This window comes from Aotus nancymaae, unplaced genomic scaffold (assembly GCF_030222135.1).
Source record: "Aotus nancymaae isolate 86718 unplaced genomic scaffold, 86718_ANA_hifiasm-v0.15.2.pri h1tg000076l, whole genome shotgun sequence".
Lineage (NCBI taxonomy): Eukaryota > Metazoa > Chordata > Mammalia > Primates > Aotidae > Aotus > Aotus nancymaae.
The window spans coordinates 15,849,638-15,867,362 of record NW_026988491.1 but is presented as its reverse complement, the minus strand read 5'-3'; the positions used below and the strand labels follow the sequence as shown (position 1 = coordinate 15,867,362).

The following is a 17,725-nucleotide window of genomic DNA, read 5'->3' as shown; positions in this document are numbered from 1 at the left end:
CTAGACTCTGGGGCCACAGTGGCAGGACTGAGCTTCATCTTCTTGCCTAGGCCACGAAGGTCTCTGGGGCATATGTGGCAAGCAGGTCTGGCCTTGTTTTTCGCCCTGGGAGATGGGGTTCACGGAGTGGCAGGAAGGCCGCCTGTGGTGGGGTTGTCGGTACACTGAGGTATTCTTTGAGTGTGAGACCTTTGCATTTCCAAGAGCCATCAGGTATTTCAGGGTTTGGGAAAGGGATAGGCGTTCAAGAGTTGTCTGGCCTGGGGAATGGATTTTCCTTTTTAAAATGCTATTTCTCTTCTTTTCCTGGGTGTGTTCTGATGCTCCCATCCCTGTGGCTGTCACTGTTGAGTTATAAATAGCTTCAGCACATCAGGTGAGGCCAGCCTCTCTCCTCCTGCTTTGGGACCTCATGTGCACAAACCCTTTTGTTTGTTTTTGAGACAATGCTTTGTTCCAAATCTGGGGCTAGGCAGGCTGCAGGAAGAGGTGTACACATCTGGCAGTTTCTTGTTTGAGATGACCAGTTAATAACCATCCATAACAAGAATTCTACCCGACATTCGCAGAATGCTCACGAAGCATGTTGACATCATCTTATTTCATGAGCAGTCCTAGAGGGTATTCCCCCCACTTCCCAGATGAGGAAAATTGAGGCTCAGGGAGGTGCTGCCTCAAAGTCACAAAGCTAGACCTTATGACTCTCAGTTTGGTGCCCTTTCTGCTGTATCACACTGGCAGCCACTGTTGTGTGACCTGAGTGATGGACTAGTCCTTTATCTCTTACAATTCAAAATTCCACCTTACAAAAACAGATTTAAAATATCCTTCATTGCTTAGGCCAGGCAAAACCTGCAGCTTACTGATGCCTGCCCTTCAGTATGGCTGCTTTTTTGTCTTCTGCTTTCTTCTGCCTCCTTTGATCCCAAATGACCCTACCCAACATGGGTCACAGTCATTTCTGAATAGAATGGAAGTCCAGATCTTAGGTGAGGAGAGCAGGAAGGCCATCTGGCCCACCCAGTCCACCAAGGCTTGACTCTCTTACTTCCCAGTTGGTTTTAAACCAAACCCTGGTATAGAAGACAGTTGCAGGCATTCAGATTAATTTGTATTAGAAAGCCATGACCAAGTTGTTTGTCAAAACCTCCACCTTCTTAACTCAGTGGGTGTGTTCATTTTTATTGGACCAACAAGCTGCTGTTTGGTCTGGGAGTCCATGCATGACTGGTTTATTTCCAACTTAATCATATTTGATTTCTCCTTTTCACTTATAAATCCAGAGTTCAAAGTTGTCTCCCTCAATTTTGAAAACCCATTATGAACTTGTCATGATTTTATCTCCCACTTCCGTGATTAGCCTTCCTGTCACTTTGATTTCCTTCCAACCTTGTCACATTTCTCTCTTGTCTTTTTTTAATTGCCCTCTCTTGGATATCCACACATGTAACTTTGTGACTGAGACAATGAGGCAGATCTAGTCCCCACTAATTGATTAGTTTTGCTTTAAATAGGAGCAGTCTTCTTCAGATCCACCCCTCTCCTTCCTTCCAGAAAACCTGCCTTCATTCTTTCCTGCTTATTCAGGGATAAAGGTCTCTTGAAATGGTTGCTCTGAAAGGGTCCTGAAAAGACAGCTCCAGGCCCTTTCTAATAAACCTAATCTGAATCTGTTTGCAAGTTCAGTATTCTGTAGTTACTATATATATTTTTCCATACTCCACTGTCTGCCTACCCCTTGGTGGACCCTTAAAATCTAGAAATAAATCAGTCCCTACCCTCAGTGAGCCCACAGTAACAATGCCTGCTATGTGCCAGGAACTCTGTAGACACTTTTTTTTTTTTTTTTTGAGACAGAGTTTTGCTCTTGTTGCCCAAGCTGGAGTGCAGTGGCACAGTCTCGATTCACTGCAACCTCTGCCTCCAAGGTTCAAGTGATTCTCCTTCCTCAGCCTTCCAAGTGGCTAGGATTACAGGCACGCGCCACTATGCCTGGCTAATTTTTTGTATTTTTAGTAGATACACAGTTTCACCATGTTTGTCAGGCTGGTCTCAAACTCCTGATCTCAGGTGATTCGCCCGCCTTGGCCTCCCAAAGTGCTGGGATTACAGGTGTGAGCCGCTACAACTGGCTGTAAAGACACTTTCAAATGTTACCTCGAATCTTCACCAAACAAACAGTTTATCCTATGTACAGTGGAAGACACCAAGGTTCAGAGAGGTCAAGTAACATGGCTAAGATCCCACATCACACAGCAAGTGGGTGGCAAAGCTGGGACTCCTCCCTGGGCTGGGTTCCTGTGGAGAAGCATAACTGGAGGGAACAGGACAGGGGAACACAAAAGTTCTTGGCTGGAAGCTCTCAGCCCTTTCTAAGCTAAGCTATCAGGAAAGGTTAGAGAATCCATTTCCCTCCTTGTAGTCTCTCTCCTGCAGATGCTAATCCTACAGCCTATTCTGTTTCTTTTTTTTTCTTTTTTTGAGATGAAGTTTCGCTCTTTGTTGATCAGGCTGGAGGGCAGTGGTGCGATCTGCAACCTTGGCCTCCCGTGTTTAAACAATTCTCTTGTCTCAGCCTCTTGAGTAGCTGGGATTACAGGCATACTCCACCACACCCAGCTAGTTTTTGTTTTTTTTTGTTTGTTTGAAATGGAGTCTCGCTCTGTCCCCCAGGCTGAAGTGCAATGTCACGATCTCTGCTCACTCCAACCTCAGCTTCTCGGGTTCTAGCAATTCTCTTGCCTCAGCCTCCCAAGTAGCTGGGATTACAGGCACCCACCACCACATCCGGCTAATTTTGTATTTTTAATAGAGATGGGGTTTCACCATGTTGGTCAGGCTGGTCTTGAACTCATGACCTTGGGTGATCCACCCGCCTCAGCCTCCCAAAGTGCTGGGATTACAGGCATGAGCCACTGCACCTGGCCTGTTTCTTTCTTTCTTTCTTTTTTTTTTTTTGAGGTAGAGTTTCGCTCTTGTCACCCAGGCTGGATTGCAATGGTGTGATCTCTGCTCACTGCAACCTCCGACTTTCGGAGTTCAGGCAGTTCTCCTGCCACAGCCTCCTGGGATTACAGCCATCCACTACCACACCTGGCTAATTTTTGTATTTTTAGTAGAAACAGCATTTCACCATGTTGGCCAGGCTGGTCTCGAACTCCTGACCTCAAGTGATCCACTCGCCTCAGCCTCCCAAAGTGCTGGGATTACAAGCCTGAGCCACCGCGCCCAGCCAGTGCTATAGACTATTCTGAATTACCCTGTGGCCAGACATGGCGGCTCACACCTGTAATCCCAGCACTTTGGGAGGCCAAAAAGGGTGAACCACCTGAGGTCAAAAGTTTGAGACCAGCCTGACCAACATGGTGAAACCAGGAGGCAGAGGTTGCGGTGAGCCGAGATTGTGGCATTGCACTCCAGCCTGGGCAACAGAGTGAAACTCCATCTCAAAAATAAAGTAAAATAGGCCAGGCACAGTGGCTCACCCCTGTAATCCCAGCACTTTGGGGAGGCTGATGTAGGTGGATCACCTGAGGTCAGGTGTTCGAGACCAGCCTGGCTAACATGGCGAATCTCTATCTCTACTAAGTTAATAAATACAAAAAATTAGCCAGGTATGGTGGCAGGAGCTGTAATACCAGCTACTCAGGAGGCTGAAGCAGGAGAATGACTTGAACCCAGGAGGCAGAGGTTGCAGTTAGCCAAGATGGCACCATTGCACTCCAGCCTAAGCAACAAGAGTGAAACTCTGTCTCAAAATAAATAAAAAAATAGGCCAGGCACAGTGGCTCATGCCTGTAATCCCAGCATTTTTGAGGCTAAGGCGGGTGGATCACCTGAAGTCAAGAGACCAGCCTGGGCAACATTGTGGAACCCTGTCTCTACTAAAAATATAAAAAATAGCTGGGTGTGGTGGTGGGCACCTGTAATCCTGCTACTTGGGAGGCTGAGGCAGGAGAATCACTTGAACCTGGGAGGCAGAGGTTGCAGTGAGCCAAAATTGGACCATTGCACTCCAGCCTGGGTGACGAGAGTGAAACTCCATCTCAAAAAAAATAAAAAATTAAATAAATGACAAATTAACCCTATGACCACTTAAGGCCTCAGAGCATGTGGTGAGCATTCTGGGAAGGCCAGGCATGGATGAGGATGAGATACCATGTCTAAAGGAGAATAGCTGGGCCTGGTTCAAGTGCTAGATTCTAACTGGAGAACAGAGCAGGCTCTTGAAATGCATGGATTGGAATCAGGACTTCGAGAAGGATGGGTCAGGCTTGTGAGGCTCACTGCCCACTTCTGGGATCGAGTTTGGCCTAGAAAGATGGGACCTTTTAGCCAAAAGCATTATAGGATAGAAATCTACTGTGTGGTATCTAATCACAGATGTTGTGTCTGCAGACAAGGAAAAGGGGAAGGAAAAGCTGGAGGACGACGAGACAGCAGCCGCCAGCACCATGGCCGTCTCAGCCTCCCTTATGCCACCCATCTGGGACAAGACCATCCCATATGACGGCGAATCTTTCCACCTGGAGTACATGGACCTGGACGAGTTCCTGCTGGAGAATGGCATCCCTGCCAGCCCCACCCACCTGGCCCACAACCTGCTGCTGCCTGTAGCTGAGCTAGAAGGGAAGGAGTCTGCCAGCTCTTCCACAGCGTCCCCACCATCCTCCTCCACTGCCATCTTTCAGCCCTCCGAAACCGTGTCCAGCACAGGTTGGTGACAGACCATCGGGCAGGGCCACCTGTCCCATCCAAGGAATTCCATTTCCCACTGTGGGCTACCTGTGTCCATGCACCCAGTGAGCCCCTTCTCTGAGGGGAGGCCCTGGTGAGGCTGCAGTGTGGAGGAACCCTCCACTCCACACCCTTCTACACAGTTCCCTGAAGCTAAAGATAAAAATAGTGGTCATAGGGCCAGGCGCCGTGACTCACACCTGTAATCCCAGCAAATATTAGCTGAGTGTGGTGGCGCGCACCTGTAGTCGCAGCTACTCAGGAGGCTGAGGTGGGCGAATCACTTGAACCCAGGAGGCTGAAGTTGCAGTGAGCCGAGATTGCGCTACTGCACTTCAGCCTGGACAACAGAGCAAGACTCCATCTCAAAAAAAAAAAAAATAGTGATGATATCAGCAGCACTGGAACCTTTCTGTTGGTTGGTGTGCTGCAGACAGCCAGGATGGGACCTTCTAGGCCAAAGTGTTACAGGATAGAAATCCCATTCTGGTTGCTGTGGCTCACACCTGTAATCCCAGCACTTTGGGAGGCCAAGGCAGGTGGATCACAAGGTCAGGAGTTGGAGACCAGCTTGGCTAACATGGTGAAACACCATCTCTAAAGATACAAAAAATTAGCTGGGTATGGTGGCGGGTGCCTGTAATCCCAGCTACTTGGGAGGCTGAGGCAGAAGAATCGCTTGAACCTGGGAGGTGGAGGTTGCAGTGAGCCAAGATTGCGCCATTGCACTCCAGCCTGGGCGACAGGGTGAGACTCTGTCTCAAAAAAAAAAAAATCCCATTCTGCATTTCCTTAATGCTGCTCATTTACCCCGATGTGTACTTTGCCAGAGATTATCAGGAAGCTCAGGCAATGATATTAATAGCAGCTAACAGTCATTTAGCACTTGCTCTGTGCCAGGCATTAACATATAATCCTCACAAGAATCTTACGAGATTAGTACTATTATCCCCATTTCACAGGTAAGGAAACTGAGGCACAGAGAAGTTAGGTAACTTGCTTAAGGTCACGCAGCTAGTAGGTAATGGAGGTAGCACTTGAATACTGCTTATGCCCTGGCACAAAGAAACCATTCCCCACTTTGGGAGGCCAAGGCCGGTGGATCACCTGAGGTCAGGAGTTTGAGACAGCCTGACAAATATGGTGAAATCCCATCTCTACTGAAAATACAGAAATTAAGGCCAGGCGTGGTAGCTCACACCTATAATCCTAGCACTTTGGGAGACCTAGGCAGGCAGATTGCCTGAGGTCAGGTGTTTGAGACCAGCCTGGCTAACATTGTAAAATCCTGTCTCTGCTAAAAATACAGCAGTTAACCGGGCATGGTGGTACACGCCAGTAGTCTTAGCTACTCAGGAGGCTGAGGCAGGAGAATTGCTTGAGCCCAGGAGGCGGACGTTGCAGTGAGCCAAGATTGCACCACTGCACTCCAGCCTGGGTGACAGAGTAAAACTATGCCTAAAAAAAAAAAAAAAAACAGAAACAAAAAATGAAATTAGAATTTAGCCTTTTAATTTTTCAGTTCCTCTATAGAAACAAACATCAATAGGGCCGGGCGCAGTGGCTCACGCCTGTAATCCCAGCACTTTGGGAGGCTGAGGTGGGCAGATCACGAGATCAGGAGTTCAAGACTAGCCTGACCAACATGGTGAAACCCCATCTCTACTAACAATACAAAAATTAGTCAGGTGTGATGGTGCATGCCTGTTATCCCAGCTACTCAGGAGGCTGAGGCAGGAGAATTGCTTGAACCCAGGAGGCAGAGGTTGCAGTGAGCCAAGATTGCATCATCACGGAAAAAATAAAAAAAGATATATATGTACACTATTGATGTTTTTTCTTCTTTTTTTTTTAAATTTATTTATTATTATTTTTTAAAGATGGGGTTTCACCATGTTGGTCAGGCTGGTCTTGAACTCCCGACCTCAGGTGATCTGCCCGTCTTGGCCTCCAAAGTGCTTGGATTACAGGCATGAGCCACCACGCCCGGCTTTTCTTTTGTTTTTTTTGTTTTTTTTTTTTCAAGAGGGAATCTTGCTTTGTCGCCCGGGCTGGAGTGCAATGGTGCAATCTCCACTCACTGCAAACTCCGCCTCCCAGGTTCAAGCGATTTTCCTGCCTCAGCCTCTGAGTTGCTGGGATTATAAGCATGTGCCACCATGCCTGGCTAATTTTGTATTTTTAGTAGAGACGAGGTTCTCCATGTTGATCAGGCTGGTCTCCAACTCCCAACCTCCCGCCCTCCTCAGCCTCCCAAAGTGCTGGGATTACAGACGTGAGCCACTGAGCCTGGCCTATCTATATTTTCTATTTAGAGACGGCATCTCACTGTTGCCCAGCCTGGACAACAGTGCAGTAGTGTGATCATTGCTCACTATCACCTCCAACTCCTGGGCTCAGGCAATCCTCCCACCTCAGCCTCCTAAATAGCTAAGACTACAGGCACATACCACCACACCAGCTAATTTTAAAAAAGTTTTTTCTAGGCCGGGCGCGGTGGCTCAAGCCTGTAATCCCAGCACTTTGGGAGGCCGAGGCGGGTGGATCACGAGGTCAAGAGATCGAGACCATCCTGGTCAACATGGTGAAACCCCGTCTCTACTAATACAAAAAATTAGCTGGGCATGGTGGCGCGTGCCTGTAGTCCCAGCTACTCAGGAGGCTGAGGCAGGAGAATTGCCTGAACCCAGGAAGCGGAGATTGCGGTGAGCCGAGATCGCGCCATTGCGCTCCAGCCTGGGTATCAAGAGCGAAACTCCGTCTCGAAAAAAAAAAAAAAAAAAAAAAAAGAGTTTTTTCTTTATTTGTTTTTGTAGAGTCAGGTTATTACTATATTGCCCTGGCTGGTTTCCAATTCCTGGCCTCAAGCAATCCTCCCACCTAGGCCTCCCAAAGTGTTGGTTGAGATTACAGGCATGAGCCCCTACACCCAGCCACTTTGTTATGTTTCATTGCTGAATAGTAGTCTAATGTATTAACGTACCACAGTTTATCCATTATACAGTTGAAGGACATCTAGGGTATCTCTAGTTTTGGTTATGAGTAGTTCTGCCATCATGAACATTCATGTGCAGGCCGTTTTGTTTTGTTTTGTTTTGTTTTTGGAGACAGAGTTTTGTTCTTATCACCCAGGCTGGAGTGCAGTGGTGCAATCTCAGCTCACTGCAACCTCTGCCTCCTGGGTTCAAGTGATTCTCCTGCCTCGGCCTCTTGAGTAGCTGGGATAACAGGCGTGTGCCACCACGCCTGGCTAATTTTTGTATTTCGTGGAGATGGGGTTTCGCCATGTTGTTCAGGCTGGTCTCAAACTCCTGACCTCTGGCGATCCACCCACCTCAGCCTCCCAAAGTGCTGGCATTACAGGCATGAGCCACCGCGCCTAGCCCATGTGCATATCTTTTGGTATGCATTTCTCTTGGGCATTTGCCTAGGAAGAGAATGGCTAGGTCATTGGGCATGCATATGTTCAGCTTGTGTAGACAGTGCCAAATAGTGTACAAAGTGATTATATCCATTTGTACTCCCACCAGCAGGGCACTGGAGTTCCAGTGTCAGCCTTTGATTTTAATTTTAACATCTTTTGTAATGACGGACCTATGAGGAAATTATGTTTCAGGCAAGTTACCTATTCCTTTTCCCTCTAGCAAAGTCATTTTAAGGTCTCATTGTCATTTTCTAGAATTTGTTCACAGAGGTATCCACTGGGAAATGGGGATTCCTCAAAATCTTGTCCCCAGGCCTCTTTGCAAAATTTCCCCTTTTGTTTCCTTCGGCTTTCTCTTATCCTGTCTCTGAAACTTAACCACATCTTGCCATTTGGTTGTTGCTGAAGGGCACCCAGGCACCGTGTCAGCATTCTCATATGATATGTACCTGAGCTGCTTGTCTTGCAGGTACTAGGTTCGGCAGCCCCTGTATGCCTGCAGTTACCACATGGCTCACTGGTCACTCACCCCTCTGACACTCAGACATCTCTGTAGTTAGCCCCTGTCTAATAGGGTACAGTGAATTTATGTGCATAATCCAATTAAAACTTAAGTCTGATCATGGCACATGGCACACCTCTGCCCAGAGCACTCCAGGTGTTCCATCTCAGGATAAAAGTCAGAATCAGCAGCACCATTGACATTTAGACCAGATGACTTTTTGTTGGAGTTGGAGGAGTGACTGACCTGTGCATTGTAGGATATTTTTTTTTGAGACAGTCTCACTCTGTTGCCCAGGGCTGAGCGCAGTGGTGCGATCTCAGCTCACTGCAACCTCTGCCTCCCAGATTCAAGTGATTCTCCTGCCTTAGTCCCCCGAGTAGCTGGAACTACAGGCATGCGCTACCATGCCCAGCTAATTTTTGTGCTTGTTTATTTATTTATTTATTTATTTAGAGACGGAGTTTCGCTCTTGTTACCCAGGCTGGAGTGCAATGGCGCGATCTCGGCTCACTGCAACCTCCGCCTCCTGAGTTCAGGCAATTCTCCTGCCTCAGCCTCCTGAGTAGCTGGGATTACAGGCACGCACCACCATGCCCAGCTAATTTTTTGTATTTTTAGTAGAGACGGGGTTTCACCATGTTGACCAGGATGGTCTCGATCTCTTAACCTCATGATCCTCCCGCCTCGGCCTCTCAAAGTGCTGGGATTACAGGCGTGAGCCACCGCACCCGGCCTATTTATTTATTTTTTTAAAGACAGGGTTTCACCATGTTGGTCAGGCTGGTCTTGAACTCCCGACCTGAGGTGATCTGCCGGTCTTGGCCTCCCAAAGTGCTGGGATTACAGTCGTGAGCCACCACACACCCGGCCCACATTGTAGGATTTTTTTTTTTTTTCTTTTTTTGAGACAGAGTCTTGCTCTGTCTCCCAGGCTGTAGTGCAATGGCACAATCTTGGCTCACTGCAAACTCTGCCTCCTGGTTCAAGCGATTCTGCTGCCTCTGCCTCCTGAGTAGCTGGGATTATAGGCGCATGCCACCTCGCCCAGCTAATTTTTGTGTTTTTTGGTAGAGAGGGTTTTGCCATGTTGACCAGGCTGGTCTCGAACTCCTGACCTCAGGTGATCCACTCGCCTTGGCCTCCCAAAGTGCTCGGATTACAAGTGTGAGCCACTGCTCCCGGCCACATTGTAGGATCTTTAGCAGCATCCCTGGCTTCTGCCCACTAGATGCCAGCAGCAGAGTCCTGACATAGCCAAATGTACCCTACAAGGCAAAATTAACTCCTGTTGAGAACTACTGCTTTATTAGCATTAAAGGCTCAATATTTTTTGTTTCAGACCCATCCTTTTACTCTCCCTACTCATTCATTCCCTCCAGCCACATTGGCCTTCTTGCTGTTCTTTGAACTCACCAACCAAGCACCTGCCTCAGGGCCTTTCCACTTAATGTTTACTCTAAAATGTTGTCCAAGATACCCACGTGGCATCTGATGTTTTTATAGATCGTTTTCTTATTTATCTTGTGTAATGCAGCTTTCCCAACTAGAACATTTCATGAAGCCAGAGATTTTTACCTGTTTTTCAACTGTTTTACCTGGCATATAGCAGGTGTTCAATAAGTATCTGTTGACTGAATAATTATTTTGTTTACGCCTATAAGTAGCATTGAAAGAGCTGGCCAAAGGTGTAGTTTTTCTGTTTTTTTCTGAGACAGAGTCTTACTCAGTCTCCTAGGCTGGAGTACAAACAATGGCACAATCTTGGCTCACTGCAACCTCCACCTCCCAGGTTCAAGCAGTTCTCCTGCCTTAGCCTCCCGAATAGCTAGGATTACAGATGCCTACCACTGCACCCAGCTAATTTTTGCATTTTTTTTTTTTAGCAGAGACAGCCGAGCGCAGTGGCTCACATTTGTAATCCCAGCTCTTAGGCAGGCAGAAGCAGGAGGATAGCTTGAGCCCAGGAGTTCAAGACCTGCCTGGGGAATATATCGAGACCCTGTTCTTCACAAAAAGGAAAAAAAAAACACACACACAAAAAATAACTGTAATAGAGACAGGGTTTCATTCACTATGTTGGCCAGGTTGGTCTCAAACTCCTGACCTCAGGTGATCCACCCACATAGTGGTGTGTGCCTATAGTCTCCACTACTCGGGAGGCTGAGTCAGGAGAATCACTTGAACCCAGGAAGCAGAGGGAGGCTGCAGGGAGTCAAGATTGCGCCGCTGCACTCCACCCTGAGCAACAGAGCAAGACTCAGTCTCAAATAAAAAAAAAAAAAAACCTTGGTGGCCAGGTGCAGTGGCTCACACCTGTAATCCCAGCACTTTCAGAGGCTGAAGCAGGAAGATCGCTTGACTCCAGGAGTTTGAGACTAGTCCTGGCAACATAGTGAGACCTTGTCTCTACAAAAATTAAAACAAAATTTAGCCAGCTGTGTTGATGTGTACCTATGGTCCCAGCTACTTAGGAGGCTGAAGCAAGAGGATCACTTTAGCCCAGGAGGTCGAGGCTGCAGTGAGCCATGATCATGCCTCTGCACTCCAGCTTGGGTGACAGAGTGAGACTGTCTCAAAAAAAAAAAAAATGGAACCCATTTCCGTTACTCAGGCTGTGTCCCTAACCCATTGGAGTTATAGAGAGATGCAGCTGTTTCTCATTACTGGAGATCTTGCAATCACAGGAAGTTAAGGGAGTATAAAAATTTAATGTTTTGCTTAACATTTCTGGCAGGGGGGAGTGGGGGGGAACAATTGGAAAATCCTGTCTTTTTCTAGGGCTTCTGTTTCCTTTTGAGCATTCTGTTCCTGAAGGAAAGAATTCTTTCTATGTTTGTGTTGTGGAATTGAACCATGTTTGCCAGTCTGGCTTAGGGGCTGGTGCTGTTGGCATTTTCTTCTCCCCAAGTGGCAGTGGCTTATGCAGCCTTGAGGTTCAAGCAAGTGTCTGGGTGTGTGTCGTGGGTTTTCCCTGTCCAGTGGGCCACTTCGGGACCACCTATCTCTGTGTCTTTTAGAATCTTCCCTGGAGAAAGAGAGGGAGACTCCCAGTCCCATCGACCCCAACTGTGTGGAGGTGGATGTGAACTTCAATCCGGACCCCGCCGACCTGGTGCTCTCTAGTGTGCCAGGCGGGGAGCTCTTCAACCCTCGGAAGCACAAGTTTGCTGAGGAGGACCTGAAGCCCCAGCCCATGATCAAAAAGGCCAAGAAGGTCTTTGTCCCTGATGAGCAGAAGGTAACCTGGTATTCCTTATAAGTAAAGATGCAGCATTGGTTCAGGGGCCTAGGGGCTATGGGTCCTGGCATTTGATTTTATCTGGAGAGCCCTCCCTCCTTGTGATACCATTTAGAAAGACATGAGTTCAGTGCTTAAAGCCATGTCCTGGAGCAGTTTGATAGAAAGAAAGGGCATTTGGCCCCAGTGTGACTCTCTGTAGTTTTCCTCTCCTTCCCCTGCCCATCGGCTGTGTTGATGTTCCTGCCTCCCTGGCTGTAGCCCAGCCACTGGGCAAGAGCTCACTAGGCCGCAGGAACTGGGGTTGAAAAAGTCCTTGCTTTGAAGGACAAAGGGTTGCTTGTACGTTGCCATCCCCAGGGATGAGCAAGCAGCTTTCAAGCTGATGGTGCTTTTAGGAAGAGGGGATATTGCAGTTTTCCATCTTTTCCTTTGAAAAACTTACAGGAAAGATTTTTTCATCCAACTCTTTGGAGTCAGGCAGACCTGGGTTTAAACTCCATATTGCCACCTGTGACCTAGCTGTGCCTCAAGTTCCTCATCTATAAAACAGGAACAATTGGGCTGGGCACGGTGACTCACGCCTGTAATCCCAGCACTTTGGGAGGCCGGGGTGGGCGGATCATGAGGTCAGGAGTTTGAGACCAACCTGACTAACATGGTGAAACCCCGTCGCTACGGGGAAAAAAATACAAAAATTAGCCAGGCATGGTGGTACACACCTGTAATCCCAGCTACTCAGGAGGCTGAGGCAGGAGAATCGCTGAACCTGGGAGGCAGAGGTTTGCGATGAGCGAGATTTTTGCATCATTGCACTCCAACCTGAGCAACAAGAGTAAAACTCTGTCTCAAAGAAAAAAAATGGGAACAACTGAACCTGCCTCCCAAGGAAGTTTCTGAGACTTTAATAATAATGTGACGATTACAGTAAATATTTGGATGGTACTTACTGGAGGCCAGACACTGTTTTTTTTTGTTTTGTTATGTTTTGTTTTTTTGAGACAGAGTTTCACTCTGTTGCTCAGATTGGAGTACAGTGGCATGATCTCAGCTCACTGCAACCTCCTCCTCCAGAGTTCAAGTAATTCTTGTCCCTCAGCTTCTCGATTAGCTGAGATTACAGGCATGCATCACCACACCTGGCTCATTTTCGTATTTTTAGCAGAGACGGGGTTTCACCATGTTGCCCAGGCTGGTCTCGAACTCTTGAGCGCAAGCATCTGCCTGCCTCAGCTCCCAAAGTGCTGGGATTACAGGTGTGAGCCACCACGCCCAGCCTATTATTTCTCATTATAAAAACAAGGGACCTGTGATACTGAGAGGTTAAAGTACTTGCACAGTCTCACTGCTAGTAATCTTGCGGAGCCAAGATCTGAACTCAGGGAACTAGGCCCTTGGCCACAACCAGAACGCCTAAGTGAAGCAAGGGTGGACAGTGCAGCGCTTTATGCTGGAGCAGCAGGTAGCAGGCCTCCAGGAGATGGATCTCCTCTCTACCATGTAACCTACCAAATCACTGTCTCTTATCCTGCTCCCAAGGTAAGGGCAGTGCCATCAATGTGCCTTGGTTTATGCTGCTCCCTCCCTGGTGTCCCTACTTTAGTTCTGGCCACACTAGATGAGTTAAGGGAATCCAGGTGGTGGGAGGGGAGAGATTGGGTTCTCTCGTGGGGAAAGACGAGAGACCCACAGAGGGCACTTCCCCACAGGATGAAAAGTACTGGACAAGACGCAAGAAGAACAACGTGGCGGCTAAACGGTCGCGGGATGCCCGGCGCCTGAAAGAGAATCAGATCACCATCCGGGCAGCCTTCCTGGAGAAGGAGAACACAGCCCTGCGGACGGAGGTGGCCGAGCTGCGCAAAGAGGTGGGCAAGTGCAAGACCATCGTGTCGAAGTATGAGACCAAATATGGGCCCTTGTAACCCGTGCCCCCCGCCCGGGCGGGGCACTGCCTGCACCTCAGACCTCTGCCTGGGGGCTCCCTGAAACCCCTCACATGCGTGGAGACTTATGACTCGTCGTGGGCGCATGGCGGTGCACCCATGGAGTGGCCATGTCTCAGCTTCATTATACCACAGCCCACGCACATGGCGACGTCCCCGGGGGCCAGTCTCCTCACTGGTGGGGAACACAAGAGAATCTGCGTAGACCGGTGACTCGGCCTTAGTTTCTATTCTTGGATGTCCCAGTTGAATCGGAAGGGGACCTCTGGAGTACACACCTCTCCTTTCACGGGCGCTTGGGCTCCTGGGACTCTCAGTCTCCAGCCTGGGCTGCCGAGGGCTGTCTCTGCAGAATGAGTTGTGATCATTGTCACCCTTATGTCTTCTCAGGTAGCAGGGCGCATTTCCACTCAAGGTGTGTCTGTCACGCACCTCATCCTCCCCTGAAAGTCTTTGAGTAACATCTGTTCCCATCTTCCTTGGAGGCAGAAGGACACACCAGCTCCTCTTGTCAGTGTCTGCATGGGTGGCCAGCCCCAGGAGTGGGGTCTCTGCACAGCCTGGGATGGGGCTTGGGGCTGGGGCCTGCAGCAGAAGTGCGCCCAGCCTTTCTTAGCTCCTGTACCCCTTTTCCCTTATGGCTCTGAGGCATGAGGTCTGGAAGCCAGGGAGGGGCTTTGGCCATCGGCTCTCTCTGCATTTCATTGGCTGTGGAGGACAGACTCCGAGGGTGGCTGCTCTCTGAGCCCAGAGTGCAAGGGCCGAGGGACGCCTTTTCATTTCCTCTCCAGGCTACTCAGAGGCCACCTGAAGCTCGTTTGTCCCACTAGCCCAGGCCTCTGGGCCTGCTGTTTCTTTCCACCCAGTGTCCAGTCTTGGATCATGGATTTCAAAGGAAAACCCCTCTTTTATCTAGGAAGCTTTAACTTCCTGGACCCCAGGATTCCCCTTCCTAGTGGTGTTTAGAAAACGCCTCCACAGCCCCCTTCTACCATGGGTATGAGAGCTGGAGCGTGTTTCTTGAGAAGCTCCCATTTTTTTCTTGCTCTGCTCACCAGTGTGGCCCGGACCAGAGTGCACTCTCCCTGGAGACAGCGAGGGCTTCGCAGTTCTTGCTTCGGGATCCCTCCCGTGTGAGCTGCCAAGAGAGTGTCAGCAGGGCAAGACACCTAGCCTAGAGTCACCAAGGTCACAGTGCCACTCTTACGGGATAGCAGGCCCTTGGGACGTTTACATAGGCCTAGGGTCCCCTCAATCTTGGTCCTAGGAGATGGGGGCCACTCGTGAGGCTGGTCGTGCTGTGACTTCCCCTGCCCCACAAATACTCCTTTCTCTTGTGTGGCTGGACTCACCCTTTTACTGTGCTCTGAAGATGAACCGAGGAAATTCATGGAAGCCTCTGCTCATTTGGGTCACTGGGGCACCCCTGAGATGGGTGTGTTTATTTGCTCAGGGCGGACAGCCTGTGGTGAAGAGGAGACAGAGGCAATGGGCATGCTTCGTCCTCCATAACAGTGGCTTTATTTACCGTGGTGGTTCAGAGTCCCAGGCCCCGACCTCTAAAGACTTTTCATCACAGATGTTATGACCAAGCCGTGGACCTTACCCAGGGGAATGCCACGGCCCTCCGGGGACCTGCACACCCACCTCTCCAGGGGACTTGACGAGGGGCCCTGAGGCCAAGGGAGGTCACTTCTCCCTCCAGGCCCCTGACTTTTACTTTGTGGTTCTTTAAAAACCATGTATACACTTTCACTCAATTGTAACCACACAGGGCAGGCACATCCAGCATGTCAGTGTCCTGCCCCGGGCAGCTCTCCCTCACAGGCACGCTCCCTCTGGCCTGGTGGATCACCAAGAGGGCAGTTCTCATTTTGATATTAGTGGAAGAGCCTCGAGCTTAAAAGCTCTTCATTTTCTTTGGCCAGAAAGTCTATGGTTTGTGTTTTGCAGTTTTATTTTTTTAAGGATGGACACTAAATCTCTGGCGCCCAGGTTCCGAGCCCGGTGGCTGGGATGGTGGCTCGACTCGACATCTCTCTTTGTCCCGCCCTCTGCCTGTTTGGTGCCCTCCCTTCTTTCCCCCAGGCAGTGGGTATCGGGTTCTTTCCCAAAGTGCTTACTTGGAAAGAGTGCGGCTGCTGGACTCTTTTCGAAATGCCCCTCTGAGTCAGGAGCCTGGTGGGGACAAGACAGAGGATGTCCACAGAGGCTTACCTTTGGGGGGAAAGAAGTGCTCAGGTAAGGTTGTCTCCTCTCCTGTCCTAAGAATCCGTGCTTGCAGGAGAGGGTTGGTACCTGCTCGGTTTCTGTCGGGGAAATGGGAGTCTCCTTGGCTCCCTCCTGGGCCCTCTGCTTCTTGGAGGCCAATTGCTGGAGACTCAGGCTCCTGTGCCCGGATCTTTGACATCAGTAAATCACTGGAGTCTAGAAAAGCTGATTTGACCTTGGCTTTCTGTAGGTTCCGATGGGCTTGGAAGTACCATCTACTTCCTAAGCAGCCTGTCTCAAGCTTTGCAGCCTCAGCGCAACCTCAGAACAGACAAATTGTAAATGAGCTGGAACGTTGCAAGAATATCCATATTTTAAATGTCTAATCCAGATGGAGGAACATGCATTTAGAGAGAGGGAGAGTTTTCAAGGTTTACGGCAGCTTTGTGGAGGACTTGGGTAACTCATCCTTGGCCAAGGGAAGAGGTTTGTCTGTCTGGCTTCTGAGGTTGGAGGGGACACTTAGCAGTGAATCTTAAGTCTGGGTACATGTCACCCTGCTCAGAGGGGCTGTGCAGGCCGCTCCTGTGGTCCTCTGGCCTCAGGCAGGGCGGCAGTCACGCAAGCCAATAGGGGAAAGCCCCTTTGAAGCTGGGCAGCCCCTCCACCCAGGCCCTGGGAGCCGTGCTCCTTGGAACGCAAAGGGCCGAGGTTTTCAAGGCAAAGCTCTACCCCAGGGCTCCTTTAACATCTGCTAATTAAGTGCAATAAATTTTTCTAGAAAATGGCAAAGATGACTTCCAGGTGGATAATGCTCTCTTATGGTGTTGGGGATGCCAGAACACCACTTGGTTTTATTTTTCTAAATGCATGTGATGTGATAGAGTGTGTGGGGCTCTGTGTCCTCCCCTGGGAGCTGGCATTCCAGTGGGCCCCTCTCTTCTTTACCTTTGTTGGGGGAAGGAGGCAAGAGAAAAATTCCTTCTTCCCAGCTGGAGAGGGCAGAAGCAGACCGTAGCCCATTGGCCTTATGTGCGTGTGTGCGTGCGAGTGTGTCACTGCTGGTGGGCTGGAATGATGTGGTGGGAGGGAAGCCGGGAATGTATCCTTTTCAGACAAAATTAAATATTTTGAAATGAGAATGTTGGGACTGTCTTTTCTGTCCTTCCCCCCACCCCCACCCCGAGTTTCCTCTCTGAGTGTTAGCCTAGGAGCTGGAGAGTGAAGCTGGAAAACTTACCTAATTAGAATCCATCCCAGACACCCCCTTCATCACAGTCCAGACACTCCTCACATCTGACCCCAACCACTTTGCCTCAGTTTCCTCATCTATCAGATGGAAGTGATTCTTGTCCTGCTTATATTGAGGAGGGACAAATAGCAGACGAAAAGCAGTTTGAACAGATAAAAGTGCTACACAACTAGAAGACAGGGAACTGCTTATGAAAAGTGTTGTCGAACAGGGAATGCATGATGGCAGCTCTGTAATGAAAAGAAGAAAGAATGGGCACAGTGGCTCACAACTGTAATCCCAGCACTTCAGGAGGCTGAGGCGGGCAGATTACTTGAGGTCAGGAGTTTGAGTCCAGCCTGGCCAACAGAGTGAAACCCCATCTCTACTAAAAAACATGTATATGTGTGTGTTTGTGTGTGTGTGTATGTAT

The 17,725-nt window shown here is 49.2% G+C and overlaps 1 protein-coding gene across 3 annotated transcripts in view; it reads left to right on the top strand.

Annotated features, from left to right (window-relative positions):
* Window positions 1-17,203, top strand: part of TEF (TEF transcription factor, PAR bZIP family member) — a 31,687-nt gene extending 14,484 nt beyond the window's left edge. For all 3 annotated transcript variants that reach the window (XM_012476696.2, XM_012476695.2, XM_012476697.2), the window contains exons 2-4: window positions 4,399-4,716; window positions 11,684-11,904; window positions 13,614-17,203. In XM_012476696.2, coding sequence (XP_012332119.1) covers window positions 4,399-4,716; window positions 11,684-11,904; window positions 13,614-13,829 — 755 coding nt within the window. In that variant the 3' untranslated portion in view covers window positions 13,830-17,203. The remainder of the gene's footprint in view (window positions 1-4,398; window positions 4,717-11,683; window positions 11,905-13,613) is intronic.
* The last annotated feature ends 522 nt before the right edge of the window (window positions 17,204-17,725 follow it).